Source organism: Rosa chinensis, chromosome 3, assembly GCF_002994745.2.
Source record: "Rosa chinensis cultivar Old Blush chromosome 3, RchiOBHm-V2, whole genome shotgun sequence".
Classification (NCBI taxonomy): Eukaryota; Viridiplantae; Streptophyta; class Magnoliopsida; order Rosales; family Rosaceae; genus Rosa; species Rosa chinensis.
This window is the reverse complement of record NC_037090.1, coordinates 17,446,571-17,461,624: the sequence shown is the minus strand read 5'-3', so window position 1 is coordinate 17,461,624 and position 15,054 is coordinate 17,446,571. Positions and strand designations below refer to the sequence as shown.

The 15,054-nt window shown below is 37.9% G+C and overlaps 1 protein-coding gene across 2 annotated transcripts; it reads right to left on the bottom strand.

The window, feature by feature from the left end:
• Positions 1-480: 480 nt before the first annotated feature.
• Positions 481-9,167, bottom strand: LOC112191540 (RNA-dependent RNA polymerase 1). 2 transcript variants are annotated; one of them, XR_002932999.2, is made up of 8 exons: positions 8,914-9,167; positions 8,116-8,153; positions 7,351-7,983; positions 4,175-5,955; positions 3,730-3,877; positions 2,901-3,220; positions 2,659-2,758; positions 481-833 (listed from the first exon to the last, which is right to left on the bottom strand). XR_002932999.2 is itself a non-coding variant. In XM_024330901.2 (7 exons), exons 2-6 carry the CDS (start codon positions 8,125-8,127, stop codon positions 2,918-2,920), a joined length of 2,877 nt encoding a protein of 958 aa, XP_024186669.1. In that variant the 5' UTR covers positions 8,128-8,153; positions 8,914-9,167; the 3' UTR covers positions 2,461-2,758; positions 2,901-2,917. The 2 variants fall into 2 exon arrangements, 1 of the variants encoding a protein (XP_024186669.1); XM_024330901.2 differs by lacking the exon at positions 481-833 and having other exon boundaries at positions 2,461-2,758.
• Positions 9,168-15,054: the final 5,887 nt, after the last annotated feature.

Genomic DNA, 15,054 nt, shown 5'->3' with positions numbered 1-15,054 from the left:
AATGAAGGCCTCAATTATTAAACAGATGCATCTCATTTCACAGGGGCAATAGAAATCATATTTCAACAGATCTAAAGCAGAAAACTGATCTCAAGAACCAGAAAAACAATAATTACTGTATCTAAAAATTCAAAAGCTATAAAGCATTTATCATTCTAAGCTCCCTTCAAGCTTCAAAAGTTAGGGAACATATCTCTTATGTCAATTCGATATCAGTGCTTACTCTAAGTCCACTGCACCTCTTTATTGCCATAGGCATACATCACGATACTGTGCTTAGCCTAACACAAGTGTACCTCTTGGATTGCAGTTTTTCTCTGGCCTCTTGGATTTACTAGCATATAGCATACAGACTTCTCTAAACTGAATTAAAGTTACAGAGCTTGAGCTTTATGCAATAATAATAAAATTATAAAATAAACAAGTCGACCCCTTTTGCTCTCACATTTCTTTTACCTTTTTTCTTGTTTAAATAGATAAGGCCAAGCGTAACAGGTTCTCTTAATATAGATAAAAATGATGGAAATATGGCAAGGTCATTCTAAACAGTCTATATGCACCATAAACAGTAACGCCCATGATATGTATAAAAGAATCTACGTTAGTCTTTCTACTCAAGTAGGTTTACAGAAACCGAGGATACAACTGTTTAATAAGGATAATATTTTTCCCAGAAGTTCAAAATTGAATCAGACTATTTATTAGTTGTAGTAACAGCAGATCAGTTCTTCACTGGGTCGGTTCCTCTTTATACTCATCTCCGCGCCAATCAAGTGACCTGATGTAGCAATTTCCAACTGAAGTTTCTAATGTGCCTGAATGTAAGCTAGAATCTGCATAACATATAACTGAAATTTATACACTACAAACATTATTCTTACCAAGTGTATGAATCATCCGATCCTTTATGGTGCGTAAAGTTACATAAATGTCACAATAAGGTACTTCCATGGCACATGAATGAGCTAGATTAAATTTCAAAGGGTTTGCAACCAGCCTGTTTCTCTAGATCATAGGTATACTCCATGCGCAATGACCTTACAGCTCATAAGCAGGTAGGGTAAAGATATCTTGTGGGACCAGACAAACGGCTTATAAGCAGGTATATATAAGTCAGCACAACCAACCTAAGCAAACTAGTCTGTGTATATCTACTATACATCAAGTTCTAACTCTGCGCGTTCACTAAGACAACTAGTTTGAAGGATTTACTATACACCAAATGCTAGATATGCATAGTCTAAATCATCAAAGTCCTTTCTGGCAGGTAAGGGTATACCAAATTCCACCTTAAAGGACTCTTATAGCATATGAAGGACCTTCATATACTAGGGCATTTCAACTAGCTTGTTGCTTTATATTATAAGTATGGTCCATCCATAATGACCTTAGAGCTTAAGCAGGTCATGTAGAGATATCAGGTGGGACAAGACATAACCAGCTTATAACCATGTATGTATAAGCTGGCATAACTAAATTAAAGCATAATATCAAGTTAGTCTGCAAAGGCTCCAAGAGAACTCGTTTGAAGGATCTTCAATGCATTTATAAGCATGTACCCACCCTAAAACTAGGGCTTTTAATTAAGCAATACACAATTAAAAGATCACCTAATCGAGGAACTTCCAGAAAAAAGGAGAACAGGAAAACAGAAAGGATTTTAAGTAAAAAAAAAATTTGACACTCCCTACTAAAAAACATCTGGCAATGTTCCAAGCCTTCAATATCAAAATTCACAGATAGGTCATAGGTCACCTGTTTACAGTCTGGACCTTGTTCATTGTATACCTCCATTCCACATTCCTGGAGGAGAAACAATTTACGTGTATTTTAAACGGACATTCTATTGACGGATCTGAATATTGGTTTTTGGTTTTCTCAAGGCACAAAGCTTCTGGACAAAGAAGTCACACCTTTGAAACTGCTTCTCAGGCTGAACATTCTTCTAGAGCTTTAAAAGTATTAACCATAAGATCCACTTTAATAAACTCCAGCTTTTTACTAAGAATCTCTGAAGTTACTATATATTCAACTTTCATCTAAGGATTGGCAATTACCAAGAATCACTGGTTCTTCTTTAGTTCTTCAGTAAGTTTAAGGCTTTGTAATTATGATTCAAGTGGTGACCGAGTAGGCAAATATCAAACTTCCTATGGTTTAGACTTCAAAAGAACTGATAAAGTAAATTAGCTATGAAAATGATTTTAAGAAAAATGAAGAAGCCAAGTAAACATGAATCATCTATGACATAATTGGTACAGTGAATTATAGATCAGCCATCTATGAGATTATTGGCACAGTGAATTATAGGTCAGACATAGCTGTCAATAAGCTATTTACCACAAATTATAAGGCTACTAGCATAGGTACCATGCTGTGGCATGGTATAATTACCAAGATTGTGTTTTTCATGTGTTACTGCACTCAATAGTTATAAAGGTTCTCATTTTGACAATATCCAGATACTTAAGGCTAAAATCACAGATCATGACATCTTCAATTACCAAATACTGATATTCAAAAGATTGCAGATAGTTGAAATAAAACTCTAGTTAGAAGAAGCTAAAAGTATTCTGATTCCCAAATATTTAAAATAGTGCATCATGCACACCACCATAGAATTAATGAGTCAGTGGGCACTTGTTGCCAATGATTTACCTGGCTGTTGCCAATCGGTGCTACAGTCCTCAAGAAGGAAATGAGAAACTACTTGTTATACATAATAAGTGGAGCTACCATCCAAATATGGTTCCAGACCCTACAAAAGAGATTTAACCTCGATGAAAAATCTGATGTCATACTATACATAGTTGCAAACAATTAGGTGAGTTAAACTTATATATTATACACAAGTATGACATTTATACAATGTACATCATGATCATCTGTTGAAAATTTACCTCCAGCACAGCCTGAGCTAAGATTCATCTAGCACCATGGTCTTCCACTGACGATAAAGTTTTCCAAGCACTTTGTTTGATTTATAGGTCTGATTAGGATTCTTTTCCATGAAATCTGGGTATGTCCCATAAAAGAATGGTAAGGAAACATCTTCACCACTTTTTGCAGAATCAACAGCCTTTGAAGCTAGCTGTGCAAGGTCTAAACACTGGGAACTCCGTGCACCTTCTCCATTTAAATCCGCAGAAATATACCACGCATTCGTAATTTTTCCCAAAGTGTCCTTTAACATGTATTCCACAAAATATTTCTTAACATCCTGAACCAAAAGAAAATGGGCATCGAGTATAATGAGTTGCTCTTCTAACAAATCTGCTTGCACGGAATCAGGAATACAAAAAGGAGTGGAACCAAAGCAATTAAACCTATGAAGAGCAAATACATAAGGAGATGCGTGGAAGTTCAAGTAGTTGGTTCAATATTGCTTTGACTGAGGTTTCTTAAAAATACTGATTCAGTTTACGGCAAGCATCTCTTCTCAAAAAACAAACCGAACAACCCTAAAGTGTCCAACTAACCCAGCAGCACTTTCTTTTCTTTTTACAGCCACCAACGCAAACATTTAACCCAGTAATCGAGAAAAACCTCTTGAAGTGGTGAGAAATCCACTGAATATGTTTCAATAGTTTGAACCAAGTGTATTTCAAAGTGGTGACAGAGTAAAAAAGTGGCAGAAACAGTGATACTCAATAGTTTAATTAAAATCTACATTCAAGAAGTATTATCAGATCAGAGGGAAGAGATGGAGGGAGAGAATCTCCGAATTACCTCAATCTTGACCTCATTTAATTCAGAACTTTTTGATGCAGGATAATCCGCAGCATCAAATGGTAGGCTAGGAATTAAAGTTGGGTCCCAACACACATGATAAAGATCTCCATCAAGATCACCTCCCGAGGTTTTATCTGGATTAGGCCTAACAACAAACATATATAAGAATCAAATCAACAACATGTATGCATGAAATATTTGTAAATAATTTAGTGAAGCGAGAAAAAATAGCCCTTTGCAATTGATTGCAAAATTGCTAACGAATCACATCTACAAATGTTTAAAAGGAAAAGGAGTACAACTTCTAATTTGGAAAAGCAAAAGTTTGGTTCAATAAAAGTAATCCATATCTGCTCTTTTCCAGAGTCCAAATGCACACAATAGACAATAATGTGTAGCACAGAATACCATATGCCTAAATGCAACAAAAAAAGAAATTTACCTTTCTCCATTCTGTGAAAATACAACACAGTCCACCATATGATGTAGAGCTGGAATATCCACAGCCGTTAAAACAAGCAAGTCTCCCGGATGCAGACATGGACTTCTAGCAATAACTACATTTCCCTTCACGATGATGCTCTTTTTTTCCTTCTTGCTTCTCTCATCAAATCCGCAAGACTCCAATTGACTATACTGGACAAATACTTGACCATGTTCTAATATAGCAGTCTCATCCAAACACCCCATCATCACTCTTCCATCAGGAATATAGATTCTTGATTCATTTCTCATCACCTTCAAAGGCTGATCTCTGAATGATTCATCAAGTCTATCAAAAAAATCAAGTTCCTTGAAAGTGTTTGTCCTCTCTCCGGCATATCTCTCCATGTCATGTGCATTTGTTGAAGGGTTCATAGATAATTCTGTCAACTGTTGTATAAACAATCTCTGCTTCTCCAAAAAGACTTCATCCTCAACTCCTCTAGAAGACATGAGCAAGATCAGCTGTCGGTTCAAAAAATACGGTATATACATACTGTGACTCAAGATGTCAAATGCCGTGATCTGTGACTGATACTTACGCATACTATCTCTCAATATGAGCTTCTTCTCCTTTAAGTCAGGATCAATAGCTACCACACCCTTGTAACCGGCATATCGTATCTGAAATGCAGACGGAGTCTCACTTAAGTGACATGCCCGGGCCACTTTCCTAGCAAAACTCTCAGATATCTTCCCAATCCCATCAGAGAAGACAAACTTGCCACGAATGATATCCTCAACATGTTCATACTCATCACACGTCACATGTGCTGCCTCAACTGACTCACCAAAAGATAAACCTAGCCTTGCTGCATATTTAGCCGGATTCTTCAAATGGCTGAAGTTTCCCAATTTTTTTCTGATGGACGATGCAGTAAGCTCAGGTGTAGATGCAAACATCCACAAAGAATTATTGCGCAATTGACTTCCTGTGAATGCAAGAAACTCAAACTTCTTCTCGGCAATTCTTAAACCATTTCTCAAGATGGCAAGAATTCTTTCTTTGATTTCAACATCATCTTTGTTGAAATATAACTTGCTCATATTCTCCTCAACAAAAGATACTCGAAGGAAGTTACCAATCAGATGCGGATGACTCTGCAACACTATACGTAGTACACGATTGGACATGCACTTTGGAATATTAAAGTAAACCTTTGAGGGTGTGACTAAAATGTTAGGAACCATAGCTGCAGCATTATGACTTGAACTTGTGGCAGACTTTGATGTGACAGGATTGGAGTAGAAGTCCTCTAGCCAAGAGCAAGGATCATAACAAGTATCTCTCACATCCCCCAATCTATCCAAAGCAAATTCTATTTGCCACCTCTGCTGAGATTTCAGATTCATCAAATGATAAAAAAATTTATCTAGATTTGGACCAACAAGCTTCCCTCTCTGAACCAATGAGTTGATCTTGTAAACTATCTCATATGGCAGATCAAGACTTTCAACAATAGGTACGAGTTTGTAGTCCAAGTGGATAGAATAAGAATCGCCTTGCACCAATCTGAGTCCATCTGACCTCTGCTTGTAAGGGCAAGAAAACTGCCGCAGAAAATTTGGAAGACATGTGTGGCCAATAATCAAGCAAACTACAGAAGATTGGCCTATTGAATATGACGGAGTGAAATCTGTTGCTCTCACCCACTCCTTATCTGGTGAAATCCTATAATAAGGGTGTTTAAATTGCGGGCCATGATCCACTTCCTTAAAGATCCTCGGTGCTTCTTTCAACTAATAATATATGGACAAGCAAATTCATTAGGAAACATCAATTAAATGATAGTATGATACTTATGCCAAAAAGAAATAAGTAAAAACTTGCTAGGCAGGTTCCAAATTCCCATAATCATAGCTAGCACAATGATCTCTTTGTTATTTCAAAAAAAAAAAAAAAATGATCTCTTTGTTGTTTGGTAAGGATAGTATATGTTGTTTTGAATACCCTTATTTCCCCTAATTTAGAACACTAAGAGGAAGAGACTTTATTGAGCAAGGAGACATAAAAGCAAGAAATATTAAAAACATAAAGTAGTTAAAACAGATTGTCTATATTTCATAAAAAAAAGTGATATCTATTGGCTCATTTTTTCTTTGGTTAATTACCAAAGGGGATAACAGTTAATACAATGGGAAATTCTCTTGCAAATCTTTCCATAGCTTCTTAATTAGTTGTGGATCAGATCCAATTTTTCCTCCTGCAAAGTTTATTTGGAAGGTCAAGGTCCCTACTAAGGTGAAGATTTTGGGATGGCTTGTGGTTCTGGGGAAAACAAATACATGTGATGTTCTTCAAAGGAGAAGACCAGGAAGTTGTTTTTCTCCTCACTGGTGCATTTTATGCAAAGCTCAAGGGGAAAGTGCTGATCATGTCTTCGTGCATTGTGAAGTGGCTAATTTCTTATGGAAAAAATTATTTTGGGAAGCAAGAGTGGACTGGACAACTCCATTAGAGAGAAATGACTTGCTAAGAGAAAATCCCATAGCGTTTGGTAGAGGTAAAAAGGCCAGAACCCTTTGGGGTTGTGGGGTGCTAGCTGTAGTTTGGGTGGTCTGGATGGAAAGAAATAAAAGATTATTTGAAAACTATGGAGGGGTGGAGAAGGAAGACCTGTGGGAGAGAGTCAAGTTTTGGGCATCCTTATGGGTTTCTATTTCTAAGGAATTCAAGGATTATAATCTTTCTTCCATTATTCTTAACTGGCAAGCAGCTGTAGTATAAGCCCCTAAGCCTTGATTAGTATTATTAGACGAGATGCTAGGCCTATAGCCCTAGCTGCCCTCTTTAGATCATTAAAGCGGACTCCTTGTCTGCCTCCCTGTATCTCGATTTTTGCTTTTTTAATAAAAAGCTGTTTCTTCTCAAAAAAAAAAAATACAAACAAGGCTAACAGAAAATTTGGGACTGTTTTCTATTGTTTTCTAATCTTTTCTATTCCAATCAAGCATGCATGTTAAAGACTACGAGATATTAAGGATGAAAAATTTTCAGAAAAAAATGATGAGGCGGCCCTTTGGTTCAATTCTAAGTAAGACTACATTTGACTTGGTTAACTGAAGATAGAATTGAAGTTGTAAAATGTCAATCATAAAAGATTTATAAAAAAGAAAAAAGGTGAACGTTAGTACCTTCATTAGTAAATATGTGGCAAATGAACTACCATCATCATCTTCAAGATTAACTCGAGGGCAACGAAGCTCAAACTCATGAATACCCGCATCATAAAACTGAAGCTTATACTGTGTAAGCTTATCTTCCATAATGAAAGTCAATCTGCGTGGATCCACCTCGTGCGCCATTGAAACATTGTCTGCTCCCCACAAACTATAAAAGTCAGTGTCCTTAGTCTGGCACCCAAAGTGCATTGTTAAGTTCTCCATGCATGGGTTAGGTGTCTTTGATCGAGGCACATTGTCCCTCACATATTTCTCGGCCTTCAGACGACAGTGACCATAGCACAAAATTCCAGATGCTGCCCACTGTATAAGTGTGTTGGCTTGGTTGGTGTTGCTAAACCGCACCACAGCATCATATCTATATCTATTTGATTTGGGGTTCACTTCCTCCAGTCCAACAAAATCAACTGATTCTTTTCCGGTAATGATTTCAACAGAGGACTTCACCACTGTTCCCGTAAGCTGAGCACTCATATCATCAGGACTAGTTTCCTCTGCATCCTTATTGGTACAAGGAAATCCAAAGACCTTTACTGTCCTGCTCAATCTCTCATTATGATTAGAGATTTCTTCACAGGTTGCATCCTGCCAGATGAAAAAACAGACAACGAAATCAACAAAAACAAGTTCAAAGTTACTACTACAAGGAATTTTTTGCTGTTTAAGATAACCAAAAAATGGAAGTTAAATTAGGACCACTACAGTCAAGAAAAGTACCTCAGGTCCCATGTTCCTGGGGTCTTGGTTTTGTGAAACTGCATACAAAAACAAGATCAACACATATCAGCAGTGGAAGCAAGACACAAGAAATATATTATCTTCTTTTTGTTACAAGGCCTACAACTTTACATAACCTAAAAGACACACATTATTAACAAAGAAGCATAAAAACAAGAAATTTTAAGATGATTTGTAGCATAATTAGACCTCTAGATAGACTACCTTCTTAGCTTAAATTAAAGAAACATATGGATATTAAGGAGCTTGACTAACAATTCTTCAATTCATTTTTCTAGTAATTAGTTAAAAGAAATTTGTAACATTTTAGAGCAAAAATATGAACAGCTGGAGCATATTCCCCCAAATGTGAAAACAGTAACCGTAGAAAAATAAGAACAATGCACACCTTGGACTACCTTAAACAAATCAAATAAAACATGACCATAAGGAGGCAAAATCATGTTACAAAAAGGAGGCACCTTCTAGTAATGTAGACCATAACCCTATGGAAGAAAATGTGGACAAATTAATGAATCTTAGTCATGATGAGAAGCTAACTAGCTAGCTTAAAACACATTTCTTGCTCATCATCTCTTAGTCATTGTTGCTAATTAAAAAACGAGACTATTCATTAGGAAATTAAGCGTGAAGGTACATTTAGGACGAAGGAGGTTTGCTGGATTTGATATCAGAATAGAACAGCAAATGTTAAAAAGTTAAAGAGGAAAGGCAAAATTGAAGTCCAATCCAATACAAAAGACCCAGAAAATCTCATCAGACAATGAAATGAAGTACCTATGTAGCCAACCACAAGAATATCCGTCAACGTCAGTCAACGTTCTGCATTATCGATCTCCTCGGCGGTCGAGTAGCGACTACTTGCGGGTCCTTGTGGAGGCTGAGCTTGGTGATGACCACCTTGGAGCTAGCTAGGGGTTGATATATGCCGGCGTTGACCGTTGACCCGTTCACATTCACCCTCGTGATGAGCTCGATGTGGATGGTACACACTGAGAAGGGGCTACTTCCTCCTTCCCTTCTCTTTTCGTTTGGCCTCAAGAGTGAACTGATATTTATTTTTTATTTTTTTCAGTTCATTTAAGCATCAAGGGCCATTACAGCTCCAAATAGACAGGCAGACAGCGACTTGTGACTGAACCCCAGCCACCCGATGCAGGCATTTCACTGTTTTCCTCTATAAAATGGGAATAATAAAAATGTAAAAAGGAAAATGAGTGTGACCGTACGTAAACGCTTATAACATTCTTAGATCTTTTTTTTTTTTTTTTTTCCTTTTTTTTTTAAGAAAGGCTGCTTAGATCTGCTAGCTAGCTTATCCAGCCCTGATTGATGAACACAGAAGTTAGTATTTGCATATTTGCTACGTACGTGACTGAATTGCAACGCACTATATGTTACTATATGTTAAGACCCAAATCATGCTCATTTGTTACGTATCAAGTTTACAAGATTGATCGTAATTGTAAATTAATGTTGCATGCGGGCTTAATTTACAAGCTTTTATCATTAAGTAAACAACGTCTAATTAAGTAAGCTTGTCAAGGATTTTAATAAGGGGACCCAAATGCAAATTCCTTCATGCGCTTTATAGCAAAGTTTATAAGCCCAAAAATTAAAGCTTCAATTAAACACAATTGGTATGGGCAAGTAGATGCACCCAAGCATTTTATAAAGGGTCCTTGACCCAAAGCCTCAAAATAAGATAAAATTATCCCACTTACCCCAACAACACATTTTTATTCTCAACCACCCAATTTAATTTAAAAAGACAATTTTACCCTCAGCTAAATTAATAAACTACACTATATGGCATCGAGCTCTCTCTCCTCTCCCTTATCTCTCTCCTCCGATCTGACTCTCTCTCTCTCTCTCTCTCACAGAGCCGTGAAGGTGCAGCCGGCGATGGTCGTGCAGCCCAGAAGCCGACTCTCGTGCAGCCCGTGGCGAGTTTATGCAGCGAGCTCGGAGTTCCTTTACATCACCTTGGTGCCCGGCTGCCCGCCGATGAACCTCGTTGTCGTCGCCGCAGTAGTTTCCGATCAGATTGGGGAGCAGATCCTTCATTCTCTCTCTCTCCCTCTCTCTCTCTCTCATATCAGATTGGGGAGCAGTACCACCGTCATCATCTTCTCTCTCCTCCCTCGGCTCCGTCGTCTTCTTCGTCGTCGTGGGTGGCTTCGCTGAAGTCGATGATGGCCGCAAAGCCGCACGCTAGGTAGGGGAAGGATGAGGTGAATCTGTCTCCGTTTGGTTTTTTTTTTTTTTTTTTTGGCTTGCTTCGTTTTCGAAATAGTTCAGTGGCTCGTTGCGTTGCTTCAATTATGCAGGCGTCGCTTAATTGATTAATTCATAACAAAGTTCACTGCTCGAATTGCTATACGGTTGCTGAAAGAATCAAGCTCGTACGTGGGTTATAGAATTCCATGTGATATGTTGGTTCAAGTCATATTTGACTTATTATTATGAGAAATATTTTTGGCATTGTTCCTTTGGGATGGTATGCAGTTTGTCAATTTATCGTTGCGCCTTTCTGTTCAACAATTCATAATCAAAAAGTTCTACACAAACTACTTTGCTTTTGGGATGGTACTAAAATTGCTGCAAGCGGTCTATTGCTTTTGGGGGCAATAGACGTCTATTGGGGGCAATACATGGCTGATAGTCGTCTATTGGGAGGGCAATACATGGTTAATAGACGTCTATTGGGGGGCAATATATGGTTGATAGACGTCTATTGCCCCTTTATTGGGGGCAATAGACGTCTATTGGGGGGCAATACATGGCTGATAGTCGTCTATTGGGGGGCAATACATGGCTGATAGTCGTCTATTGGGAGGGCAATACATGGTTAATAGACGTCTATTGGGGGGCAATACATGGTTGATAGACGTCTATTGCCCCTTTATTGGGGGCAATAGACGTCTATTGCCCCTTTATTGGGGGGCAATAGACGTCTATTGGGGGGCAATACATGGTTGATAGACGTCTATTGCCCCTTTATTGGGGGGCAATAGACGTCTATTGGGGGGCAATACATGGCTGATAGTCGTCTATTGGGGGCAATACATGGCTGATAGTCGTCTATTGGGAGGGCAATACATGGTTAATAGACGTCTATTGGGAGGCAATACATGGTTGATAGTCGTCTATTGCCCCTTTATTGGGGGGCAATAGACGTCTATTGGGGGGCAATACATGGCTGATAGTCGTCTATTGGGGGCCAATAGACGTCTATTAGGGGGCAATAGACTATTGGGGCAATAGACGTCTATTGGCCCCCAATAGACGTCTATTGGGGGGCAATAGACGTCTATTGCCCCTCTATTAGGTGACCGAAATCCGGCGACCGGTGACCGGATTCCGGCGAAAGTTGGCCGGAATCCGGCGAACGTTGGCCGGAATCCGGAGGCCGGTGACCGGAATCCGACGGCCGGTGACCGGATTCCGGCGGCCGGTGACCGGATTCCGGCGGCCGGTGACGGGCTCCGGCGAAGTCTCCCATGGTTTCTCTCTCTTCTATTTTTTCTCTCTCTCTCTAAGTAACAAAGGGGTGAGGGTAAAATGGTATTAAAAAAAAATTAAAAACAAAAAAAAAGGTATTAGGGAAGACTCCCTTAGAGTGTATTGGGTAAGAGAGAATTAAAAAAACTTAATGGGGTAAGTGGGAAAAAAATCCCTAGAAATGGGGTAAATGGACAAAATCCCTTTTATAAAAGGGTATGGGCAACACTGCAACAGCAACAGCTATCCACTTAACTAGTCAAGCAAAAACTGAAAGGTTATTTGAGGTTTCTTTTTTTTCATATATAATTACTAATTTTAATTGTAACTAGTAAATGCCCATAACCATTTGAGGTTTTTTTCTTTTTTCATAATTACTGAACAACAAATTTATGTGATGAGTCAAAAAAAAAAAAAAAAAGGTTTATGTGATGGTAATCATTATTCATCAGTCATCACATTCTGTGTGTGCAAATTACAATTATGTACGTGTCTTAGAATTTTCTGTGGAAAGACCAGAAGAAAAAACGCTTGTCAGCTTGTGTCTTCGAGTTTACTTTTTCTACCACATTTTGTGTGAACAAACTAATGTGGGCAACTAACTAATCTGATCGACCACATTATGCCCGGTAATTTATCTTAATCTAATAAAAAGTATATATTGTTCTCACTTCTAAGCACCACCAATATTATAGTAGTTGCGGTAATCTATATAGACAGTTGCAGAAAGTAACTCTAATTACTTCATATGATATAGCTAGCTGACTGAATAAGACTCTGAGATAACGTTTATACAGCATTGTTGCTCTCATGTCAAGATTTATATTCATCATCAGATATGACTCTTTTGAGATTTGCAGAATTGGGACTTGCTTCCATTACCCATTTGGTGTTTCAACAGCTATATATTGATTCGGGAAGTCAAAGTGGAAAGACCCAAAGTAGCACATATTCACATCCATGATCCTTCCCTCTCCCAAAATTAAACCACAGAGTCTATATATGGATGGAAAAGCCCTGCAACTGCATGCAGAAAGCCACTGAAGTTAATGAGAGACACAACTTGTTGCTTAAGTACCCTTGTGTCCCAAGCCACCAAAGAGGTCTGAAGTCTGAGACAAAGGAACGTGCATGGCATACGTACGAACAGGTAGAACACTTTGAAACCGACTTAATCAGCTCTGTTAGCCTTCCCTGCTTCGCATAATCCAGCCGTTACATATTGGCCTGCCAAGTTCAACATGACCAAGAAGGCTATTAACACCAACTTCTGTGCTATAAGTGGTGGTGCTCTATATATATGAAGGTTCTTTAGTGCTGCTTTGCAATACCAGAAGCTCTAAGCTGAGTTCATACTTGTGAGTGAAACTGACTAGTAATTGCATTGACATCAACATCATTAAAGTTCAACAAAAGGCTGACTATCTGAATAAAAAAAAAATAAAAAAAAGGAGAGAGAGGGAGAGAGAGAGATAATAAAGCATTATGAACACAGGAAGAAGAACAAAAAATTGAAAAATTCTACTATGTGTTAACGTATGACATGCATACAATTGCCTTAAAAGTTGTAAAATGAGTCCTCAAAATAGTAATATTAGTCCTCAAAGTGGTAACATGAGTCTTTAAAGTGGTAAATTTTCTTAGTTTACCGTATGAGTCCTCAAAATAGTAAAATTTGTCCTCAAAGTGGTAACATGAGTCCTTAAAGTAGTAAAAATAGTTGATGTATGAGAAATGTTAACATATCATAGCTTTACCCACAAACATGTTCAATTGCTTGACTCTGGCAAGGCACTATAGATTGATAGCTTTTTATAAGATGTAGTCAAGAAGAGACTTTGAGCCTGAGGAATGAGGATGTTAATTAACTTGTGTTTCTATATATATATGGAAAATTCTATAATGTGTTAACGTATGACATGCATACAATTGCCTTGAAAGTATTCCTACAATACTTCATGTTTCCTCATCAAAGCAGATAATTAAATACACGTTTATTCAATGAGAGTGGACTATGAAACAGCAGATGATTTATAAATCAAGTTGCACTTGATAGTTGGTTTTTCTTTTTTCTTTTCAATATTTTACTCTATGGGTACGTATTTGGTACATTCTCAAGTATGTATAGATCATATTCATCACAGATCTCTTTTCATCTTGCATCTTCTCTGTACATTCCACACATGTAAAGTATACATCACCCTTAGAGAGAATAGCATGGACAAAGTAGAAAATAATACTTCAATTCAGGGTTAATTCGATGATTCTATTCATCCCACAATGAGGGTATATATACAAGTATAAAGGAGTAGTCTAACTCTAATAGGAAATAATCTTTCCATAATTACAGGATATCCTAATTAAATACAATCCTAATTACATACAGATTTACAGCGATTCTACACTCCCCCTCAAGTTGGTGCATAGATGTCTATCATGCCCAACTTGTCGACTGAGCTGTCAAATACCTTTCTAGACACTCCTTTAGTAAGAACATCAGCTAATTTCTCATTTGAGTTTACAAATGGAAAGCGAATAACCTTTCTGTCAAGATTTTCTTTAATAAAATGACGGTCAAGCTCCACATGCTTTGTTCTATCATGTTGAACTGTATTATGTGCAATCTCAATGGCAGCTGTATTATCACAATGCAAATCCATAGGCTTTTTAAGCTTGTAACTCAGGTCATTCAAGACATTACGAATCCACAACATTTCACAGACTCCGTGTGCCATACCTCGGAACTTAGCTTCTACACTTGATCTAGCAACAACTTTCTGCTTTTTGCTACGCCAAGTGACAAGGTTCCCTCCAACAAAAGTGGCGTACCCAGATGTAGAACGTCTGTCAGTTTTATCACCAACCCAATCTGCATCTGTGTATCCAACAACTTCCAATTCATCTTTTTTCTGAAATAGTAACCCTTTACCTGGTCCCATCTTCAAGTACCTCAAAATACGAAAGACTGCATCCATATGTTCTTCACTAGGACAATGCATAAATTGACTAACAACACTCACAACATAAGCAATATTAGGTCTAATATGTGAAAGATAAATCAACCTTCCTATAAGACGTTGATACCTTCCTTTATCAGTTGGAACTTGATCAGGATAGATAGCAAGTCCGTGATTCATCTCAATGGGTGTCTCAATGGGTCTGCAGTCCAGCATCCCCGTTTTAGCAAGTAAATCAAGAACATATTTCCTCTGTGAAAGTGAAATCCCCTTCTTAGACCTTGCAACTTCAATACCCAAAAAATACTTCAGTTGTCCCAGATCCTTCATTTCAAACTCCTTTGACAAATACTTTTACAATTCATTTATCTCTTTCGGATCATCCCCTATAACAATTATGTCATCAACATACACAATAAGAGCTGTAATCTTATCATTCTTGCGCTTCATGAACAAG

Coding starts and splice junctions, on each gene's coding strand:
- LOC112191540 (XM_024330901.2), bottom strand. Junction 3,878..4,174: donor TTTTCACAGAATGGAGAAAG/GTAAATTTCTTT, acceptor GTTTGTTGTTAG/GCCTAATCCAGATAAAACCT. Junction 3,221..3,729: donor TAAATGAGGTCAAGATTGAG/GTAATTCGGAGA, acceptor CTTTTGGTTCAG/GATGTTAAGAAATATTTTGT.